We start from the raw sequence: 21,791 nt of genomic DNA, 5'->3' as shown, positions 1-21,791 counted from the left end.
CTGAATTGACTCCATAATTGTAATATTAAATACAATGGAGAACCCACTCAGTTTGATTTTTTAACGAGATTTTAACGGACAAGCAAAATTTTTACAATAATGTAATCAGATTACAGGATCTTAATAAACATTAACAGACATAGACATACGTACAACCTATTACCTCGGCACTTGCATCTAGAGGCTCTGTAGGAGATAAAGGGGGTAGAAAAACAGCTTAAACCCATTCCAAGACTTTATTTTGATATTAAATAGCCTAAAACCACTCAATAATCTATGTGAAGTTCCTAAAATGTGATTTAAAAGTAAAGCAAAATATTAACTAGCAAACAAAGTAACAGGATCTCTATCTGTCTGTGTGTCTGGACCGAAGGGGGGAGGTTCAGGTCTACAGTCTCTGTGACCATAATTTTTTACTTAATGACTTCAAATTTTAAACTTCAATTTTTCTAACATGACATATCAAAATTTCTTGAAAATCCGCTACCGTTTTCCCGCCAACAGCCAAAGTCAATAATTCATAATTTTCTTTTTGCCAATCCATGATTTTTTGGAGTCTTCGCTACTTATGGATGTTGTCATCCTTGTTATCTTGTTATTGATTTGAAGTTTGTTGAATTAAACTACAATCATTTTGATTAATATCAATTGTTAAATTATTAAAAGCACAAAATATATTTTCATAGTGGCATTTTTATCAATTTTCTTTTTTTAAAAGAAAATTTCGTCTATTTATATAATTGTAGAAGAATTAATTTAATATAAAATAGTAATAAAGATACATCATTAATTTAGCTTATGAAAAATTTAAAAATATAATGTTTAATATTACTAAAAATACTAAAGAAAACAAATAAATAGTAATTGATATCCAGAACAACCAAGTTTCCCATTTTCTCTCTATCAAATTTCTAAAAAAAAAAAATAAGTAGGATTTTCAAGGTATTGAGTACTTCTGGTGCCAGGAATGCTCCAGGTACTGAGTACTTCTAGTTCCAGGAATACTCCAGGTACTGAGTACTTCTGGTGCCAGGAATGCTCCAGGTACTAATTACTTCTGGTGCCAGGAATGCTCCAGGTACTGAGTACTTCTGGTGCCAGGAATGCTCCAGGTACTGAGTACTTCTGGTGCCAGGAATGCTGACAAAAATATTTGTACCTCCAATCCAACCCCTTTACACCATCCCCTTCCCTTCTACTGGATGAATAAACTTAACTGACAAATAAATGAGGTCCATGCTAGCAACCTAAATTGACGACAAATTTTAACCTGACAATATATCCACGTGTATTCTATATCCATTATTGCAGATATAAAAAGAATTAAATTCAAATGTTTATATTCAACTCTTACCTAAGGACAGAGAGACCAAGAACAAGCCCAACCAAAGCCCCGGCAATGTGAGCCACATAACTTATTTGAGTCTTCACCCCAATGTATCTATAGTACAGGGCTACACTGAAGTCGGAACCTTAAAAACATTAAGATTTTATAATATAACTGGCGGTTACGCCCCTAGAGGCCTCTAGGTACACTTGAGAGACACAACCCAATCTTTCCCGATTTTGTATAATTTTTGATGGAACATGACTCCAGTGACGTCATATTTTTCCTGAAAAAAGGGAAGGGGGGAAGAAAAAAAGAGATGGGAGAAAAGGGAGTTTTCCCCATCTCTTTTGTAGAGATTTTCTTCCCCCCTTCCCTTTTTCGGGAAAGAAAAATATGACGTCACTGGAGTCGTGTTCCATCAAAAATTATACAAAATCGGGAAAGATTGGGTTGTGTCCACTTGAGAGAATGGAAGATGCCTATCTTCACTTTCAATTTTAGTTTTAAAAAGGGAAAAAATGGTTTTATTATTTTTTTTGAGGGGTAGGGTTTATTTTTTCTAGGGGTGATTTCTCTTTGGAGGGTGGACGTACTGGACCTATAAGAAGCTACACTTTAAAAGAGAATCATTTTGGTTCAGTGGTTAGCGAGATCCTTCGCTACAGACAAAAAAAGCTTACGAAACGTTTTCTAAATTTTTGGCTTAGCAACGTTGGGTACTTTTATTAAATTTTGATTGGTTGGTTTATGAAGTTATGGTTTCAAACGTTTCAACCACTAAAGATTATCTAGGGAAGGGGCAATTTTGTGCATCATTTTGGGGTTATCTATCAATTTATCAGCCATTGTCTTATCCATTTAGATCCCTGCAATGAATCTGACCTGCCAGAATGATGAAAATTGCCAGTCTCAAGCCCGGATACTCCATTTCTGACCAGTTTGTTATCACATTTGCCAGGTGGGCTGTGATCAGGCTGTACACACCTCCGCTGGCACCTGCCAGGTACGAACTTGGATCTGTCAGGGTAACTTGAAAATATTCAGAAATAGGAATAAGGTATAGCCAACAAACAAAGTAAATATAAAATAATATTTGGGGGCTGATAAAAAGGTTGCTAATTCTACTATGTGTTGCCCCCCAAAGACAGCTGAATATCATGTTTCAAGTTTCATGATTTTTTCCCGTATTAATTTCGTTGTTGGTTTAAGCTGGAAATTAACAAGGACAGGTATGTCAATATGAAATGCAGCTGAAAATTATAGATATTTATAAAGAATATAAAGACATCCATAAGAAGAAAAACACCAAAATCCAAGCTTAGATAAACGAAGAAAATGAGCTGTAGGCAGATGTTAAGTGGTCATAAAGAAGACGAAAAAAATATGATAAACAAAAGAAACTAACGAAACCTCTAAATATAATTTTAAATTTTTTTTGGGGTGTGGGGAAATTTTTTTCTAGGGGCGATTTCTCTTAGTTGGATGGTGGTACCCTCCCCAAAAATAGATATTAACCTTCCCGGGACCTATGAGAAGCAACCCAGTTAAGGAGAACTAGATCAGTACAGCGGTTAGCGAGATCATTTGGTACACACAAACAGACATACAAACACACATCTTATTACTATATTATAAGGATAATTTTGCTTGAAACGTAAGTTTTTCAAATATCATTAACCTAAAAAGACTAAAAAAAATATGTGAAAAAAAACTTTAAACTTAAAACCTAAATTTTTTATTGCACTATTGTATAAAGTTTCTCCTGAGCTGGATCTTTAAATCATTTAGTGGTGAGCCAGATCGATGTAAGCCAACCCGATATGGCTCACCACTAAATGATTTAAAGATCCAGCTCTGGTAACAAACATAATGGCATTTTTACATTAATTTGCTAAAAAAAAATCGTTTCATGTAAAAAGTTACTTTTTGCTCAGTCAGTTTTTCAAAATTTTAGCTCTAAAGATATCTGTTGTAGATGGAGGTAAAATTACAATTTTTATATAGTCTTATGTGGAAATATATAGAGAACAAGGACATATACAACTTTTGATGATATATTAGGAAATATGGGATGTACGTACAGTACACCCTAAAAATACTTATTCGTGGGTCTTAATGTATTTTCAACAGATTAAATGTACTGCATTAAATGATAATATCAACCTGTGAGTGAGCCAAATAAAACTCCAGAAATATAAATGAATAAAATTCTCCACCACCTGTGAACCATCTCCAATGGTATACCCAGAACCAACTAAAAAATCGGATCATGGAAAGAAAACAAAGTTGCGGGTTTCGTCGTATTTTCACAGTAGCTTTTCTATTATTTCTAGCCCCTGCAGGGGGCTCTAGCCCTGCGGGGCATATTTTCTAACCCTGAGGGGCAATTATTAACATTAACTAAAGCTAAAATAACCTTTCAAAAGCTGCTGTGAAAATACGATGAAGCCCGCAACTTCGTTTTCTTTCCATGACCCAAAAATCGGTCACAAGAGGGGCTGATGCATTGAACGCCCCCCCCCCTCCTCCTTTAGTGGTACCCTGTTTGATAATGAGTTTCCTATTATGAGTGAGTCAACCAAATTTTACCTTTTATTTTAGATCATTAAAACGGCTGTAATTTTGTTAATATTAAAGCTAGAAAAATATTTTTTTTTCAGAAATTATGTATTTTGTAAATTTAAAAAAAAATTCAAAATAATTTTGGCGGCGTTTGTTCTTGTTACCTGCGGTAAGCGGAAATATGGTGCGAACTTTCATTAAACTTTAATACGTCATTTATATGTACAATATACATAGATATATACATATGGATAAATAGATAGATACCTGAATTAGAATATTAAAGAAAAGATGAAAGTATCCACTATGAACCAACATGTAACTCAATAACCTCCAGGTTTCATGCTTCTTATTTGGGTCTAATATCAGTGGACTCTAGGAAAAAAACAAGGATGATAACATCCTTGAAACCGAAGCTCTGAAACGGTAGGACAAACGGACATTAACACTTGTATAGTGTCAGAACTGAATAATCAGAATATAAATGAATAAGAGTCGAAGCAAAATTGTGTGTGAATTTGTTGAAAAACTTCTCGATTCAGTATAATGATTACACGCATACTTACATTTTTAGTACTTGATTATAGAGTTGATTTGCTTTATAATTATATATTACTTTGTTGTCCTTGGAATCAGTATACAAAAATCAGAACAATTGGAAATGATTATAGAGTTGCTACGATTTCTAAATCGTACCTAAATATCACAGGAATCACCATGCAAAGTTTGAAATCGATAGGAGAACTCTAACATGCCTAAATTAACGAAAAAAGCTATCTGTCTCCAACGGACGGGCGTACGGACGGACTGACCCTAATTATAGAAAAGCTTTGCTCTTAAAAATATGACAAATAGAATTGTCAGTCAAACTACATAAACATTAATATAGTATCAGCACTTGAAGAAACTGAAAAAAAATGTAATGTATTTTTTTGCAAAATAGTTCTTGTATAATACTTATATAAATATGAGTTGGTTAGTGTCTAAGGTGTACCACATTGTTACATGAATCTTTAGTAAGTCAATTATCAATTTTAGGGTTAACTACTTTGATTAGTACTGATACTACTTATTTAATTTTATAAGCTTTTAAGTTTTTAAATATTAGGAGCTAATATATGTACTTCTATCCTTTTCTATAACAGCATGATGCTTTAAAGGATTTTTTTTATAGAGATTTTGACTATGAATTATTGTAAAATTATAATCAGTTACTGGTATTCTAACTTTGTGCACAAAATAAACTTATAATTTTGCTTCTAGTTGGCGTAATTTAATATTGAAATTTAAGCGGGCTTGAAAATTTTAAAAATTTTCAACTCCCTAAAATGTCATTTTGAGATGCCTATAACTTTTTTGTTATTATAGCTAGAGGCTTCAAATTTGGGGTATTGGGTCTTCTTGTGGTAGTCTTTTCATCAATTAAAGCGGTGTATTTCCTGCAGGCTTCCTTTAATAACACTTTCCCATATCAGTGAATCACGAATCATTATATTCATAACAAAGGGTGAAATTTTTTGGCGTAATTGTTTTGTGCAAAATTGGTGTCAAATGCGCTTATTAGGTCAAACTGCTCTTAATGCTGACCAACCTCATAGGATGCTTGCAGAATAACTTTACGGAAAATACGCAAAAAATGACCCACTTTATGTATTTTTAGTGGCTACCCCCCCTATAGGCCTCTAGGGGCCCTTGAGGAGTGGGGGGGGGGGGGTTGAATTGGATAACCCAATTTCTTAATTTAGATTTTAAAAGAAAAAGTTAAAAAAAACTTTTTTTGGGGGGGTGGAGGTGGAATTTTTCTAGGGGCGATTTCTCTTGGGAGGGTGGTGGTACCCTCCCCCAAAATAGTTATAAATTTACCTGGGTATAAGTTGGGCCATCAATACTGACAGTTATCCCAAGTAGAGATAATTCATATACTTCGACAAAGAAAACAGCTACCTAATGGTTAATCAAAATTACGGTTTAATTAATCTATACTAAAATCAAGTAAGACAAACAAACAAACAGACATTTAAATAAACATAATATACTTTGGTTAATTTACATATGATTTAAGTAAATATATATTAACAAGGATTACAACATCCATAAAACGAAGCTTTAAAATCAGAGGTTAGATCAAACGAAATTTTAGTATGTCAGAACTTAATAAGCAGAATAAAAATTTGTAAGTCAAACTAAATCGTATGTAAATTTGTTGAAAATTGCTTTAATACATGATACATTTCAAGGACTTGGTTGTATGTAAAGATACGTTGCTTATAACATTGTACCCTGTTTTCCAAGGAATCACTGTGCCAAAAAAATCAGATGCATTGGATAATTATATAATATAAAAATTTGCCTAAAAGAAAAAAAAATGTTAAAAGAGACAATTATATAGTTGGGCAGCTTTCTACATTATACCTAACTTTTACAGGAATTATTATGCGAACTCAAAATCACATTTCCCGTATCTCCTCGAAACCGATTAATATCCGGTGGATTAAAACCGGTTCCCAGCAATATTAGAAAATTATGCCTAACATCGTAAAAATTACAATCATAAGATTAAACCAGTTTTTTTAGCCCGTGCCTCCGAACTCGGGGCTAAAAAAATGGTTTAAATCTTATAATTTTACATTTTTATATCTGCGAAAAGCTGTTTATAATACAATGCTAGAAATAAATATTCTTAACCTGAGCAGCACTAATTGAGAATAAAAAGATGGGCGGGGGTTTACAACTATACTCGTTCAAATAACTCACTCGATTTTTCCTAAAAATAAAATAATTTAGATTTTCTACCACGTAGTTTTAAAAACATCAAGACTTGAAAATCGTATACTTATTCTATATGCAATTTAGTGATGTCTAATTGTTTGTTATTCATTGTAATACACAATTATACATATATGTTTGATGGTAAACTTGTAACTCATGCTTGAAATCATTTTTCTGAAATGCACTTCATGCAACTATCACTTTATGTCCATAAATAGAGCAGCAAAGTAATCTGGTAAGAAATTTATAAGGAAATTAAAAGTATCCTATAATATAAATTAATAAGCTTTTTTTATTATGTACCTAAGTATCTCACTAGCAGTAGCCACTGAACCGAAATGGTTCTCCTTTACAGTGAAGCTTCTTATAGGTCCTGATATGGTTTCAGGCTATTTCATATCCCTTCGGATATAGAGTCCCTATATGCTAGGGGCGCAGTTGCCATTTCAATACTATAAAGCAGTAAGTTTTTTTTTGCCTAAAGGCAAAGACCAAATTACTGATCCGTATTGGTTGTACTTTTTAGAGAAGGTTTATAAATGTCTTAGGGTGGGTTTAGGCTATTTATCTGACCTACCCCACCCTACCCTAGCTAGATAATACGCCACAGTTACGGGTTCAAGAAAAACTCACCCATAGTTATTATTTGGAAGAGTAATCTGAACAGCTGCGCTGTTTATGGAGTTCCGTTGCTTGTTATACATTTCTTCTGAAAATTTTATCTAAAACAAGAATAACAACACCCATAAAAGTTATATTCAACAAGTCAAACGGTCGGCAAACCAACATAAACAATAAATAGAGTGGCAGCGCTTTTAATTTAGAATAAATCAAATATTATTGTGCCAAGTCGGTTTAGGAATTGACATCACACAATTTTTAAAGATAATTATTTATATAATAATATAACATAACTAATTATATAATGTAAAAAGTTAGTGTCAACATATTTACAAAAAAACTGTCTTTCTGGTAACGTTTATTGAGTTGCTACACAATAAAAATTGTACCAAATTGCTATAGGAATAGTAAAAAGATAAGGTATTCCAACTTAATGATATTCTTATGTCAAAAGTTTAAACAGACTAAACCTATCTTTTTGAAATAATTAATTTAAAAAAAACCTTCAAACACACACATACACACACACCGACACACACATTCACACACCCACACACACACACACACGAGCACACACCCACACAATCAACAGATACACACACACACACACTCAAAAACACAAAGAAAATCCATAGTAACGCCAATATTAAAATCTACAGTCCAATTTTGGATAGATATGGTAGAAAGCAGGCGACAGATACTCAATAGTCGGAGAATACACGCAAGTTTTTAAGTACAAAAACAAATAACCAACCAATAACTTATAAAACAATCTTTGTTTTGTTCATTTTAATAAAATAAACTATTTCAATAGTATTTTTAAAACTCAAGTAACTAAATGTACACAAAATGTATTTACAAAGTTTGACCCTTAATTGTCCAATGATCAGAAAGCTTAAATTCTATCACTTTCGCATATTGCCATAACCGCAATTGGTCTCATATTCCCCCCCCCCCCCCAAAAAAAAAAAAAGGTACATATTCAAATAAATTATAACTAGTGCTACGCCTTGGGGGGGGGGGGGGAGAGGGGAATGTTAATGACCCAATATTTTAAAAGAATGTTGATTATAGAGATGCTTCGCATACTACATTATTCCTTGTTTCATGAAAAGTACAGCCTATGAGAATCAGCATTTTTAGCGATATTTTTAGCTCCAGACAAAAAACCTTATTACTTTATTCCATTGGAGGATAGCTTTTTTTAAATATATTAATTAGGGAGGGAGGGGACAATGGAGTGTAAATTATACTGGTACCCAAAGTCTTTTAGCATTTTACCCTATCTGTTGGCCTAAAAACATTGGGTATTTTTGTCGAATCTTTATTGGTTGGATTCAAACCAGTAGTTTCCAAACATTTCAACCAATAAATTTTATCTACAAAAGGGGTAATTTTGTTTATCACATCGAAAATTTATATAATTAGAAGATGAAGAAAGTCTCTCAAAAAATCAGCATGTGACGTCATAAAAATGAGGGATTATCCATCTTTTTTTAAATAGTTTTCTTTCCCACTCCTCATCCCTCATTTTTATGACGCCAGAATTTTTTTTGAGAGACTTTCTTTGTCTTCATATAATTGTCTTATCCTCTAAGCTCACTGATATTATTGCTGCGCTTATTAAGCACAAATTCGACCTTGTAGTAATTTATTCTGCATATTTCTGTATTTTTATTGCGTAATCATTGTGGACAAATATTCCGTCAATAATTCTGTTTATTTGTAAAATTCCATTTATTCAAAGTTTCTATATCATGAAGTAGTAATAGTTATTTATCGTATTATAGACAGCTTTTGCGGATAATAAAAAATATAAGATACGATGCAATGCATGAATTTTCAGTATGGCTGAGAACTATGAAGCCCAATCTGTACCACTTTTGATTCCTGTGACGTCATATAAATGAGAGAGATGAGAGGAGAAGTGGGAAAGAAAACCACTAAAAAAGAAATGGAGAATCCTTCATTTTTATTGCGTCACAGGAATCAAAAGTGGTACAGATTGGGCTTTGTCCTGAGAACCGGTTCTAACCCAGCGGATATTAATCGGTTTCACAGCCATATTGGAAAATGAAAGGGTAGTTTGTCTAATAATTTGATATCCTTTGACGTTTTGCTACACTATTGAGTATATGTGGATTTCTGTAACAATTAGGTAGGCTCAGAAAAGCATAACACCTCTATAATGACTTTTGGAAAGTCAATTCTTCAATTTTAAACTAATTTACTTTAAGGGACAAGACAATGGCCAATAAATTGATGTATACTGATGATACATAAAAGTACCCCTTCTGTAGATTACAATTAGTGTTAGAAACGTTTGGAAATATAATCAAAATTCAATAAAAGTCTCAAAAGTTGTTTTAAGCCAATGAATAAGATAATAGTGATTGTAAAACATTGGGGACCCTTCCAATGTCCCCTCCCTCCCTGCATGGTAATAGGTGACCAGAGCTGGATCTTTAAATCATTTTAGTGGTGAGGCAGATCGGGGTGAGCCAACTTTCCACCAATGAGAGCACAGCATTTTATGAAATGCCGCGCTGTAATTGGCTGAAATTCGGCTCACCCCGATCTGGCTCACCACTAAAATGATTTAAAGATCCAGCCCAGAAAAGAAAAATACATATAATCATACACAATTGACAAAAAGGGCAGCTCATTATGTCAACCTGTTTCAAATCTATATTACAAAGTAGAACGGTGTCTCTCTGTCTGTCTGTTTGTACCGAAGGATCTCGCTAACCGCTGAACCGATAGGGTTCTCCTTAAAAGGGTAGCTTCTCATAGTTCCCGGGAAAGTTTATAACTATTTTTGGGGAGGGTATCACCACCTTTCCAAGAGAAATCACAAAAAAATCGTTAAAAAATTTTTCACGTAGAGACTTCAACGTAACATAGAAAATAATTAAATATTTGAAATAGAAAAAAAAATTAAAGTGCCACTAGAGGCCTCTAGGGGCGTAGCCGCTAGTATTTTTAAATTACCTACAAACTTTACTCAATTGAGATACTTTTCTTTACTACTCTGATTTTTAGGCAAAAATATTAAAAATATTGAAGGAAGACAATTTTTTAGATATATGCATAAATCTATCTATCTATCTATCTATCTATCTATCTATCTATCTATCTATCTATCTATCTATCTATCTATCTATCTATCTATCTATCTATCTATCTATCTATCTATCTATCTATCTATCTATCTATCTATCTATCTATCTATCTATCTATCTATCTATCTATCTATCTATCTATCTATCTATCTATCTATCTATCTATCTATCTATCTATCTATCTATCTATCTATCTATCTATCTATCTATCTATGAACATAGTGCACCAATGCAAACAGAAATGATAGATTTCATTTCCTATCAATCACAGTGAAGTAAAATTTTATGGAAAATGGAATTTAAAAAAATAATTTTCCTTTTTTGGCAAAGTTTTGCATATTATCTATAATACAAAGTAGAATGATGTCTGTCCGTCCGCCTGAAGCTTAAGATCTCGGTAACCGCTGAACCGATTGGATTCTACGCTTCAGGGAATATACCTACTGGTCGGTCCTTTTTCAGTGGGGTGGGACACCCCCCCAAAAATGAAAAATACCTTCCCACTTAAAAAAAATTATTTTTAAAAATAAAATTAAACAAGAGGGGTCGAATAACCCCCTCCCCCCCTCAAATCTTATTTTGTTCTATTAATACTTATACTTAAACAGTAATGGAACCAAAGACTGAGTATCTGTCTAAAGTAAAATATCTCAACTGCCAAACCACCAAAGGATCAGTGGTTATATTTCCTGTAGAGTTTAATTCAATCGGTTCAACGGTTACTGAAATCTTGACGGACGAACAGACATCATTCTACTTTGTATTATAGACTAGCGGCTACGCCACTAGCATAAAGGGTCTTTGAATTCGAAGGGGTAGATGAAGAGATTAAAAATAGCCTAAAACTATACCAAGAATTTTGATTTTAAAACTCTAGTTTGTTTTACAATGTGCATTTTCTTACATTTATTCCATTTCTCCTTGTCACAAGTCTAGTTCTAACTCTATACTTATTCTTTTCCCTTAAGTTCTGGGTATTTTAAAATTTTATATTAGTTTTGACCATTTCAAAAAGTTGTTGATCAACTACAAATTATATCGGTGTCTGTCTGTTTGTCTGTCTGTCTGTCTGTCTTTCTGTCTGTCTTTCTGTCTGTCTGTCTGTCTGTCTTTCTGTCTGTCTTTCTGTCTGTCTTTCTGTCTGTCTTTCTGTCTGTCTTTCTGTCTGTATTTCTGTCTGTCTCTCTGTCTGTCTTTCTAAAGCTTAAGATCTCAGTTACCACTGAACTGATTGGGCTCTACTCTTCAGGGAATATACCTACGGGTTCTGTGATGGTTTTGACTTTTGACTTTTTCTATTCTAATCTAAAATACAAAAAATTGGTTTATGGAAATCAATCAGATACTTTTTCAGGGTTTAAATTTTCTGTATATTTTTTGTGATTAATTAAGATCTTCTATAACTTACTTTATTTCTTTGTCTATCCATAATTTATTTACTTCCCAATTTGTGGATGTTCTCATTCTTGTTTATATACATACTAGTAGAGTCGCCCCTACCGTCTAAGGGCTTTTCCCAAGGAAAAAATGTTGGGAGGGGGTGGGGGGTGTTTGATTTCTTAGGAGGGGCTGTGAGTGTCTCCCCCTCTATAAGCTTAAACTACCACAGGACCAGTTGGTATATTCCTTAAAGAGTATAATCCAATCGGTTCAGTGGTTACCGAGATATTAAGCTTCAGACGGAGGAACGGACAGTTATCATTCTTCCTTGCCGCAATCATGTATAATCTTTGTCTTGTTTCTAATATTTACTCCGTATTTTCAGAATCAAATACAATTTTATACAGTTTCACCATAAGAAAAACTCGCAGTATATTTTAACCTTTAATCAGATAAACAACTATTTTATTGGTTGCACAGTTAATATATAATTGGTCTGTATGTTTGTGAGTAGTTAGTGCTTTGCTACTATAGTCATAATTGTCTTTGTTATCCCTCCCATCCTATCTTTCTCCATATTTCTTTCTCTCTCTCTCTCTCTCTCTTACATATTGTTAAAAGCAAGGCTTTCCTAAAAATGTAAGTATGTCTTTAAACAGTGTCATGTACTAAAGCAGTTTTGAAACAAATTTACTAACAATTTTGTTTAGACTTATGAATTAATATTCTGCTTATTCAGTTCTGTCACTCTACATGCAAGTGTTAATAATCGTTTGTCCTACCATTTCAGAACTTCGCTTTTATGGATGTTGTCATTCTTGTTTATATATAATTTTTTTGCCATAAACAATTGTTTCCTTCTTGATAAAAAGTACCGGGTGTTTCATAACGGTATGCATAACATTTATCTACTATTAACACAAGTCGCGCACTTTTAATTTTAAAAATAAACGCATTTTTGAACACACTTTAAAATTTCCATGGTCTCTCGATCTTACAAAAATCGGGCAATTTGGAAAAACCGGTTTTTAAGGCATAATTTGTTGAAATAGTCATTTTAAACATTTGAAACATAAATGGACTTCAACAGGTTTTTCAAATATATAAAGCATTTGATATAATTTTTTTCTATGCATAATTTAGCTTTTAAAAATGACATTTCTCTTGAAACTCCCTGTAGGTTTTAAAGTAAATTATTCTATTATTCAACTAGGACATGTTTTGTCTGTCATTAATTCAGTCCGTGACAATATGTAGGTAATGATATTTTCTCAGCTGCTATTAAATATAGACATCTGATATTTCTTGACAACATTTAACATCTATAGCAGTCCCACTGCTTCAAATAGCTGTTTGACCGCTTTTATTTTTTTCACTGTTTTCCACATATCTATAAAGGAAGTTTGGTTCGATTTTAAAAATTTGATGGTGTTAGTATCAAAATTATAATTCTTGCCATTCTATAGAATTTTTTTGTTTATAGATGAAAGGACAAGTAGCTTTTTTCTTTTAACATATTTTTAATTCATTCTGCTGCTATTTAATATAGAAAGCTTAACTTGTCTGTAAGTCCAAAGGTCATTTAAAAAAAAAGAATATTATTATTTTTGATGAAGGTTTCGTGATTTAATTCATCCACAATAATATATATGTGTATGACCACAGAATATTTGCTTGATTCGCTTCGGCAATCAATTTTTGTGCTTCACTACTTGATGATGTTGTCATCCTTGTTTAGTTAAAAAATGTCTGAAATTGCTACACCTAGGGACGATGGCGGTAAAAATGGAAAAAAGGTATTTATATAATATGTTATTGTAGTGACGGTAGGAAACAATAGGTTAGACAAGGCAAGTTACAGAAAAGCTTCGCTTCAAAGTGTCAGGTTATAGAGCTGATACGCTATAGAATCCAGGGATAAGGGATGGGAAACGTAGGAAAATATTATTTCAGGCCTATTTCAAGCCTAGGCCTATTTCTAGCCTAATAAACCAGTTTTGGGATGGCGCAGTGCTTCGTATAAAACGCTAATAAAAAAGCTGTGTGTGTGTGTGTAGTTAAAGTATAGAATCAAATTCAGGTAGCTAGTTTAAAGTAAAAAACATAACCTTTTATAAACCTATATATTAATGGCTTTTGTTAAAATGAAGTTTTTTCTTTCCCAAAATTTTTTTATCTTTTACTTTGGTAATTTGAACTGTCAGAAAGCTATCGTTGGGTTTCCCTCAGACAGATTTTAGTTTGTATTATTTGCATTTTTATTAATGAGTAAAAATTTTATTTGAAAATTTCATTGCTAATTAAAATTCAAAATAAATAAATTAATATGCACTTGGGTAACATTCTATCAAGTATTCTTTGGATACTATTATGTAGTGATATATTTGTACTGTGTTGTATTGTGTATTGTACATATATTAGGGTTGAGGTGTTGTATCAATTCCGTATTAAATTTTTAAAATTCAAAATACAACATCTAATTTAAAAACTACCAAATGAAAATTCGTAGCTACCTCCTTTCCAAAAAATAATCCCGTTATTTTTGTTTTTTCTATATGGCCCTTTTTTAATGTTTAACTCTAAGCAGATTTAATAATTAAGCTAATGTGATCTAACACCATTTATAATTATTTTTTAGTAGCAGACGAAATCATTTTTTTTTCTAGAATTGTCTGCTTCTAAAATTTTCGCCAATTGGTGATTGGTTGTTAAAAACAGGCCGATTCTTATTGGTTTAGAGCGACAGCTACTTGGGAGCGTCCGCCAGTTTGATAGTAATTTGTAATAGTTGCAATATCCCTTTAGAATCTAGGCCGGGACCTAATTAATGGACAGGTTTCCTATCCCTTATCCCTGATAGAATCAAACACAGGTTGATTGAAGGATTAATGTCTTTATTGTTTAAAAGTGCAGACAATATATGGTTAACATAGAAAAACCTCCAAATCTTTTTACAAGAAAGGTGGTTATTCGTCCTAATCTCTCCCTTTCACTCAAAATTGTAAAAACAGGTTTTTTTCATTTTGTATAGCCTTATTGTTGAAAGCGTATTCATTCTTTTCAGTGAAGTTTTCAGCTAGTTATTAATCTGTATTTATTAAGGGGATGCCTCGGAAGAACAAAGCATTCGCAATCATACAGAATGAAATGCAGGAGAGAGAGAGAAAGGCTAAGAAAAGCCTAGAGAAAACTAAGGTTTTTATTTTACTATATATCTATCTAACTATCTATCTATGTACCTACCTACCTATCTATAAATAATCTATCTATTTATCTATTGGCTTCCTACCTACCTACCTATCTATCTATCTATCTATCTATCTATCTATCTATCTATCTATCTATCTATCTATCTATCTATCTATATAACCATCTATCTATCTGTCTATCTATCTATCTATCTGTATAGATTGTAGAGGAGGTATATGTGGATAAAAGTAGAAACATGGCTGTAGTAGTTGGAGCTAAAGATGTCAAATCTGATATCAAAGATAAACGGAGGTAATTAGAATAAACCTCCAAAAAATTTTATTCCAGGGAAAAGGGAATGTGATTCTGACAAACAATTCTAAAGGAAAATTTCCCCACAACCCCCTTCCCGTTTTCCTCCCTTTCTTACCCACCCCTCTTCAGTTACATTAAAAAACTAAGTATACCCCAACCTTACTTCAAAAGGTTTCGCGATTTTTTGTAGAATTGATTGTTAGAATAGCCAGGCCTGATGATATAAAGCTGATGCAGGACAGAATAATTCACATAATTGTACAGGAGTGACAGAAGGTCAGTTACAGTAAACATGGAGAATCAAGATCAGGATGATGCCAGTGCTTTTCTGGAACAGGTAATATTCATGTATCTACCAATGTCTTTTATAATATATCTATGGTTTGATCTTTTGACTTATCTATCAATGTATTAATGTATCTATCAATGTATCTATTGATGTATCTATTGATGTATCTATCGATGTATCTATCGATGTATCTATCAATGTATCTATCGATGTATCTATCGATGTATCTATCGATGTATCTATCAATGTATCTATCGATGTATCTATTAATGTATTGATCGATGTATCTATCGATGTATCTATCAATGTATCTATTAATGTATTGATCGATGTATCTATCGATGTATCTAGTGATGTATCTATCAATGTATCTTTTGATGTATCTATTAATGCATCTATCAATGTATCTATTGATGTATCTATTTATGTATCTATAAAGGTATCTATCAATGTATCTATTGATGTATCTATTTATGTATCTATAAAGGTATCTATCAATGTATCTATTGATGTATCTATTTATGTATCTATAAAGGTATCTATCAATGTATCTTTCAATGTATAGATTGTTGTGTCTATTAATGTATCTATCAATGTATCTATTGATGTTTCTTTAAATGTTTCTATCAATGTATCTATTGATGTATCTATCTATGTATCTATCAATGTACCTATCAATGTACCCATCGATGTATCTATTGATATATTTATTAATGTATCTATCATCGTATCTATTGATGTTTCCTTTAATGTACCTATCAATGTACCTATAAAGTTTCTATTGATGTATCTATTAATTTATATACCAATGTATCTAATGATGTATCTATCAATTTATATACCAGTGTATCTAATGATGTATTTATCAATGTATCTATTGATGTATCTATCAATTTATATAACAATTTATTTAATGATGTATCTATCAATTCATATACCAGTGTATCTAATGATGTATTTATCAATTTATATACCAATGTATCTAATGATGTATCTATCAATGTATCTTTCACTGTATCGTTAACATATCAATATATGTACTATGTAGGGAGAAATTGAGGTGAGAAATGGTGGAGACCTAGAGAAGGCTGTAAAATTCTTCTCTAAAGCAATTGCTTTGGATCAGTATTCTGAATCAGCTTATGTCCAAAGAAGCAGGTATATATCTGTAGGTAGATAAGTCCCAAACAAACCTTCCTTAAAAGCTAACCACATCATTGAGCAATTACAGATACATTTAGCATTTAATAGGGATTCTTTACACATAGCTTTAAGGAAATAGTAATTGTTAAAATATACTAAATAGTTGGCAGACATAATAATAAGCTTTTAAAGTATTGCTTATTATGTCAGGTGTTACCTGAAACTGAATAGAAACCAGGAGGCCATAGTGGATGCACAGGAGGCTGTTAAGCTGGCCAAACATTCTATACAGGCTCTGGAGGCTTACGGTAAGTGTTATTATTATTAATATGTAGACTAGTTGCTTTGTCCCTAGCCTCTTCTAAAGGTCGTGGATCGTAGGAAAAAAATAAAACCATCCAATGATATAAGGATATATCTTACTTGAAAAGCGAACATTTGATATGGTCAGCAATTTTTGAGATCTTTAGCTTCAGACAGAAAAAAACCTTACTACTTTTCATGACAGCCTTGTGCATTAAAAATTAACTTATGAATTTACTTATTGTGCTCTTCCTTACTGGAAATTTTTTTTTTAATTGTTTGGGTGTGTATCAACCTATTGAAAAGAATAAGGGGTGGGGGAATTGTTCCACTTATAGATAACCCCATAAAGAATATATATACTGAAGAAATAAGGTTAAGGGTAAGAATGTTGACTCAAACTGTAATGATCTTTATTTTGGCTCGGTATCCCCAGTCAAGAATTCTTTTTATTTAATTTCTTGTTAATTTTTTTAAAGTTTGAACTATAACTTTTTTTTACTACTAGGCAAATAAACCATAAATATTAAATGCTTTGTTGAAATCAAACTGCCAATTTAAAAATAATACTTCCTTTAATTACAAAATACATGACCGACTAACTGACACAGGTTAATTATTGTTGAACTATTATTACAAATGTATTTTAGGAAGATGTTTATATGCTTCAGCACAGTTTGAGCTAGCACTGGTTATGTATCATAGAATTTATAGGTAATTTATAATCTTTATAATTAGCACTGGTTATGTATCATAGAATTTATAAATAACTTATAATCTTTATAATTAGCACTGGTCGTGTGTCATAGAATTTATAGGTAGTTTATAATCTTTATAATTAGCACTGGTTATGTATCATAGAATTTATAGGTAGTTTATAATCTTTATAATTAGCACTGGTTATGTATCATAGAATTTATAAGTAACTTATAATCTTTATAATTAGCACTGGTTATGTATCATAGAATTTATAAGTAACTTATAATCTTTATAATTAGCACTGGTTATGTATCATAGAATTTATAAGTAACTTATAATCTTTATAATTAGCACTGGTTATGTATCATAGAATTTATAAGTAACTTATAATCTTTATAATTAGCACTGGTTATGTATCATAGAATTTATAAGTAACTTATAATCTTTATAATTAGCACTGGTTATGTATCATAGAATTTATAAGTAACTTATAATCTTTATAATTAGCACTGGTTATGTATCATAGAATTTATAGGTAACTTATAATCTTCATAATTAATTTCTATTAATATTTATCTATCTATCTATCTATCTATCTATCTATCTATCTATCTATCTATCTATCTATCTATATATCTATCTATCTATCTATCTATCAATCTATCTATCTATCTATCTATCTATCAATCTATCTATCTATCTATCTATCTATCTATCTATCTATCTATCTATCTATCTATCTATCTATCTATCTATCTATCTATCTATCTATCTATCTATCTATCTATCTATCTATCTATCTATCTATCTATCTATCTATCTATCTATCTATCTATCTATCTATCTATCTATCTATCTATGTATCTATCTATCTATCTATCTATCTATCTATCGATCTATCTATCTATCTATCTATCTATCTATCTATCTATCTATCTATCTATCTATCTATCTATCTATCTATCTATCTATCTATCTATCTATCTATCTATCTATCTATCTATCTATCTATCTATCTATCTATCTATCTATCTATCTATCTATCTATCTATCTATCTATCTATCTATCAATCTATCTATCTATCAATCTATCTATCTATCTATCTATCTATCTATCTATCTATTTATCTGTCTGTCTATCTATTTATCTGTCTGTCTATCTATCTATCTATATATCTGTCTGTCTATCTATCTATCTATTTATCTGTCTGTCTATCTATCTATCTATTTATCTGTCTGTCTATCTATCTATCTATTTATTTCTCTGTCTGTCTATCTATCTATCTATCTGTCTGACTACCTGTTGAATATCTATCTATCTGTATGTCTGTCTGTCAGTCTACCTATCTATCGGTCTATCTAATCTATCAATCTAAAAATCTATCTATCTATCTATCAATTTATCTATCTGTCTTTCTGTTTATGTATATCTATCTAGATTAAGGAAAACTAACACCACACTAGATTGGATTGAACGTTGTGAAGAAACAATAAAGGTAGACATTTTATGTAATAAATAGTCTAAAACCATTTTAGGAAAGTTATAAGTTAGTTGTTAGAAGTCTCAAGCTTGCAGAAAAGGATATGGACACATACCGTTTATCTTTAATAGAATAAAATGCCTCAAAAACTAAGTAAAGATACTTTCTGTATATACCCAGGGGCTGCTATTCAGCCAATCAATTACAATTGAAAATGCCGCAAAATTTAATAATTTATTAGAGTTTAGTTGGATTAAAACTGTTTTTTTTTTTAAACGTAGCTGAAGGGGAATGGGTAAGAAGGGGAGGAACCTTTTCCCTGTATATTCCTTAGTATAAAAAGTAGTATGATTTTTTATCTGTAGCTCAAAATTTTCATAACCTCTATTTTAGGGAACTTCACATAAGTCCCTGGATTTTGTTAGGCAATTTTCTTTCCTTATCTACCATTTCAAATGCTTAAGACCTCTAAAACTACTGACTCAATATTACTAATCTGTCTAATAATCTAACAACGAAAGCGATGCTTTCACTCAAAGTGCCTGTCAGGCACTAAACCCCCCTTCCTTTTTTGATAAAAAGTAAAATAAGAGGGGGGGGGGGATAGTACTTTTGGTCTATGCCTAACCCCTGTGGATTGTTCTATCCCCACATGGATTCCCAGTGCCCCTGAAACCTAACCTAATCTCACCAACCATATTTTAGGTATTTTTGGGGAACGTGCTTTTTGATCAAGAATTTATTAATGGTAAAAGGTAAACTAAAATGAGCACAATTTTGGTCATAAGTAGCGCAGCAATAACAAGCTATCAATTAAAGGATCAGGTGTTTTTCACGGTAAAATTTTCCAAAAATCGATTATCTCCAAAAATCTATGAACATTTATACATTTTATATATGATCTAGACATTGTGTATTAATATGCAATTTTAATAGTATGCGTCGACAATATGGATTAAATAAAAAGTGGTTAAATCTGACATAATATCGACGCTGTTGACATTTGATCATTGAAATAATAATATATGATATTTTATGACTATAACAATCCTATGATGTAAAGTAGTAAGATTTTTTTGTTTGAAACTTAATAACTCATAAATTACTGTTCCCAATTGGGTTGTACTTTGGTTTTTCACTGACCTCTCTCGCTTTCCCCTAGAGGCTAAATTCAATGCAAACAGCTCCTCACCCCCCCCCCCAAAAAAAAAAAAATAGATAAAGCGGCTGGCTAAAATTATCCGCAGCCGGTAACAAATAAAATATTAAGCATATTATTTTATTAAATTTTTATTTTTAAACATATTTTATAAAATATTTATAATAATTATTTTTAGTGGGAAGTCATGTGATCAAATTTTCGAAGATGATGAGAAAGGAAAATAAACCATTTTTGTTCATGTTTGAAAATGAAAATGATTGATTAAAACATTCTAATTTGATAAGCCTATAATTTTCTAATTTTTTAATGGTTCGAGTTGGATCCTGGAAGTTATTAAAATGGTACATATTGACATCCTTATAATAAAGTAACATGATGGGTGTCTTTTTATATTAAAATATCGCTAACCACTGAACCGATGTGGTTCTACTTTGCAGGGTAGCTTCCCAGTTGTCCTAGGAAGATTTATAACTATTTTGGAATAGGTTCCCCCATCCTCCCTAATCGTTCCTAGAAAAAAATACCCCTCCCCCCCCCAAAAAAAAATACTTTTTCTTTTGAAATCTAAAATAAAAAATTAGGATATCAAATCCAACTTGCACCTCCTCAAGTGCCCCTAGAGGCCTCTATGAGAAGCTAACCTGTTAAGGAGAACAAAATCAGTTCAGACGTTAGCGAGATCCTTCGGTACAAAGAGACAGACAGAGAGACATCCTGTTACTTTATTATAAGGATTAATTTATGGCTTTAGTAAAAAAGTAGTCTTGTCTGACATAGTATCAACATGTAATTTTAAAAATATTATTATTTACGTCGACTATATTTCATTTAATAATAGTTATTTCTCGAATCGTATTATAAACAGCTTTCCGCGGATATATAATGTACAAATATAAGATTACAACCAGTTTTTTAGCCCCGAGGTGCCGAAGGCACCGGCTAAAAAACCTGGTATTAATCTTATGATTGTACATTTTTATATATGTAGAAAGCTGTTTATAATATGATGCTAGACATAGTTTTTTCGTATGGATGAGAACTGGTTCCTATCCACCGGATTCGAATGAATACGAGAAAAATAGTTATGGCCCTATTCTAAGATTTGCCCAATGATCAGGGATCTAAAGGGATTAGACAATGACCAATGAATTTATAACATCCCACATAATTATACATAAAATAACCCCGTCTGTAGATTACAATTAGTGGTTGAAACGTTTGGACACTAAACTTAATAAAGCTACCAATCAAAATTCGAGAAGAGTCCCCAAAGTTGATATGCCAACGAATAAGAAAACGTTATTATAAAACTTTGGGGACTAGTGTAATAAACAGCCCAATGGCCCCTCCCGCCCTTTCAAATGATTGTTAAAAAACTGGTTTTAATGGCCGCAAGAAAAAACTGGTTTATTTTATCTTTAGAGAA

General features: G+C 31.9%; 2 protein-coding genes across 3 annotated transcripts; one reads left to right on the top strand and one right to left on the bottom strand.

Annotated features, from left to right (window-relative positions):
* Positions 1–686: 686 nt before the first annotated feature.
* LOC145329853 (rhomboid-related protein 1-like) lies at positions 687–7,739 on the bottom strand. Of its 2 annotated transcripts, XM_080174288.1 has the most exons (8): positions 7,295–7,739; positions 6,578–6,656; positions 5,756–5,836; positions 4,160–4,267; positions 3,494–3,584; positions 2,213–2,359; positions 1,355–1,472; positions 687–911 (listed from the first exon to the last, which is right to left on the bottom strand). In XM_080174288.1, the coding sequence occupies exons 1-8, from the start codon at positions 7,363–7,365 to the stop codon at positions 797–799; spliced, it is 810 nt and encodes a 269-aa protein (XP_080030414.1). In that variant the 5' UTR covers positions 7,366–7,739; the 3' UTR covers positions 687–796. The 2 variants fall into 2 exon arrangements, with proteins under 2 accessions (XP_080030414.1, XP_080030415.1); XM_080174289.1 differs by lacking the exon at positions 5,756–5,836 and having other exon boundaries at positions 7,295–7,379.
* Positions 7,740–13,526: 5,787 nt separating this feature from the next.
* LOC145330369 (uncharacterized) lies at positions 13,527–20,589 on the top strand. Its single transcript, XM_080175007.1, has 10 exons — positions 13,527–13,580; positions 14,887–14,979; positions 15,194–15,285; positions 15,553–15,625; positions 16,626–16,735; positions 16,931–17,028; positions 17,674–17,737; positions 19,161–19,218; positions 19,909–19,958; positions 20,541–20,589. The coding sequence occupies exons 1-10, from the start codon at positions 13,530–13,532 to the stop codon at positions 20,587–20,589; spliced, it is 738 nt and encodes a 245-aa protein (XP_080031133.1). The 5' UTR covers positions 13,527–13,529.
* Positions 20,590–21,791: the final 1,202 nt, after the last annotated feature.

Source organism: Acartia tonsa, chromosome 10 (genome assembly GCF_053477335.1).
Source record: "Acartia tonsa isolate MP-2025a chromosome 10, ASM5347733v1, whole genome shotgun sequence".
In the NCBI taxonomy this organism is placed as follows: Eukaryota; Metazoa; Arthropoda; class Copepoda; order Calanoida; family Acartiidae; genus Acartia; species Acartia tonsa.
This window is presented reverse-complemented; position numbering and strand designations above follow the sequence as displayed.

What these genes read in the sequence shown, in the direction of transcription:
- LOC145329853 (XM_080174288.1), bottom strand. Translation starts at nt 7,365, where the DNA reads ATGTATAACAAGCAACGGAACTCCATAAACAGCGCAGCTGTTCAGATT. An exon ending in AATTTTCATCATTCTGGCAG is followed by an intron (nt 1,473 to 2,212) that starts GTCAGATTCATT and finishes AATGTTTTTAAG; the next exon opens with GTTCCGACTTCAGTGTAGCC. An exon ending in CTTGGTCTCTCTGTCCTTAG is followed by an intron (nt 912 to 1,354) that starts GTAAGAGTTGAA and finishes TTTTTTTTTTAG; the next exon opens with AAATTTGATAGAGAGAAAAT.
- LOC145330369 (XM_080175007.1), top strand. Translation starts at nt 13,530, where the DNA reads ATGTCTGAAATTGCTACACCTAGGGACGATGGCGGTAAAAATGGAAAA. An exon ending in GCGGTAAAAATGGAAAAAAG is followed by an intron (nt 13,581 to 14,886) that starts GTATTTATATAA and finishes GTATTTATTAAG; the next exon opens with GGGATGCCTCGGAAGAACAA. An exon ending in GATATCAAAGATAAACGGAG is followed by an intron (nt 15,286 to 15,552) that starts GTAATTAGAATA and finishes ATAATTGTACAG; the next exon opens with GAGTGACAGAAGGTCAGTTA.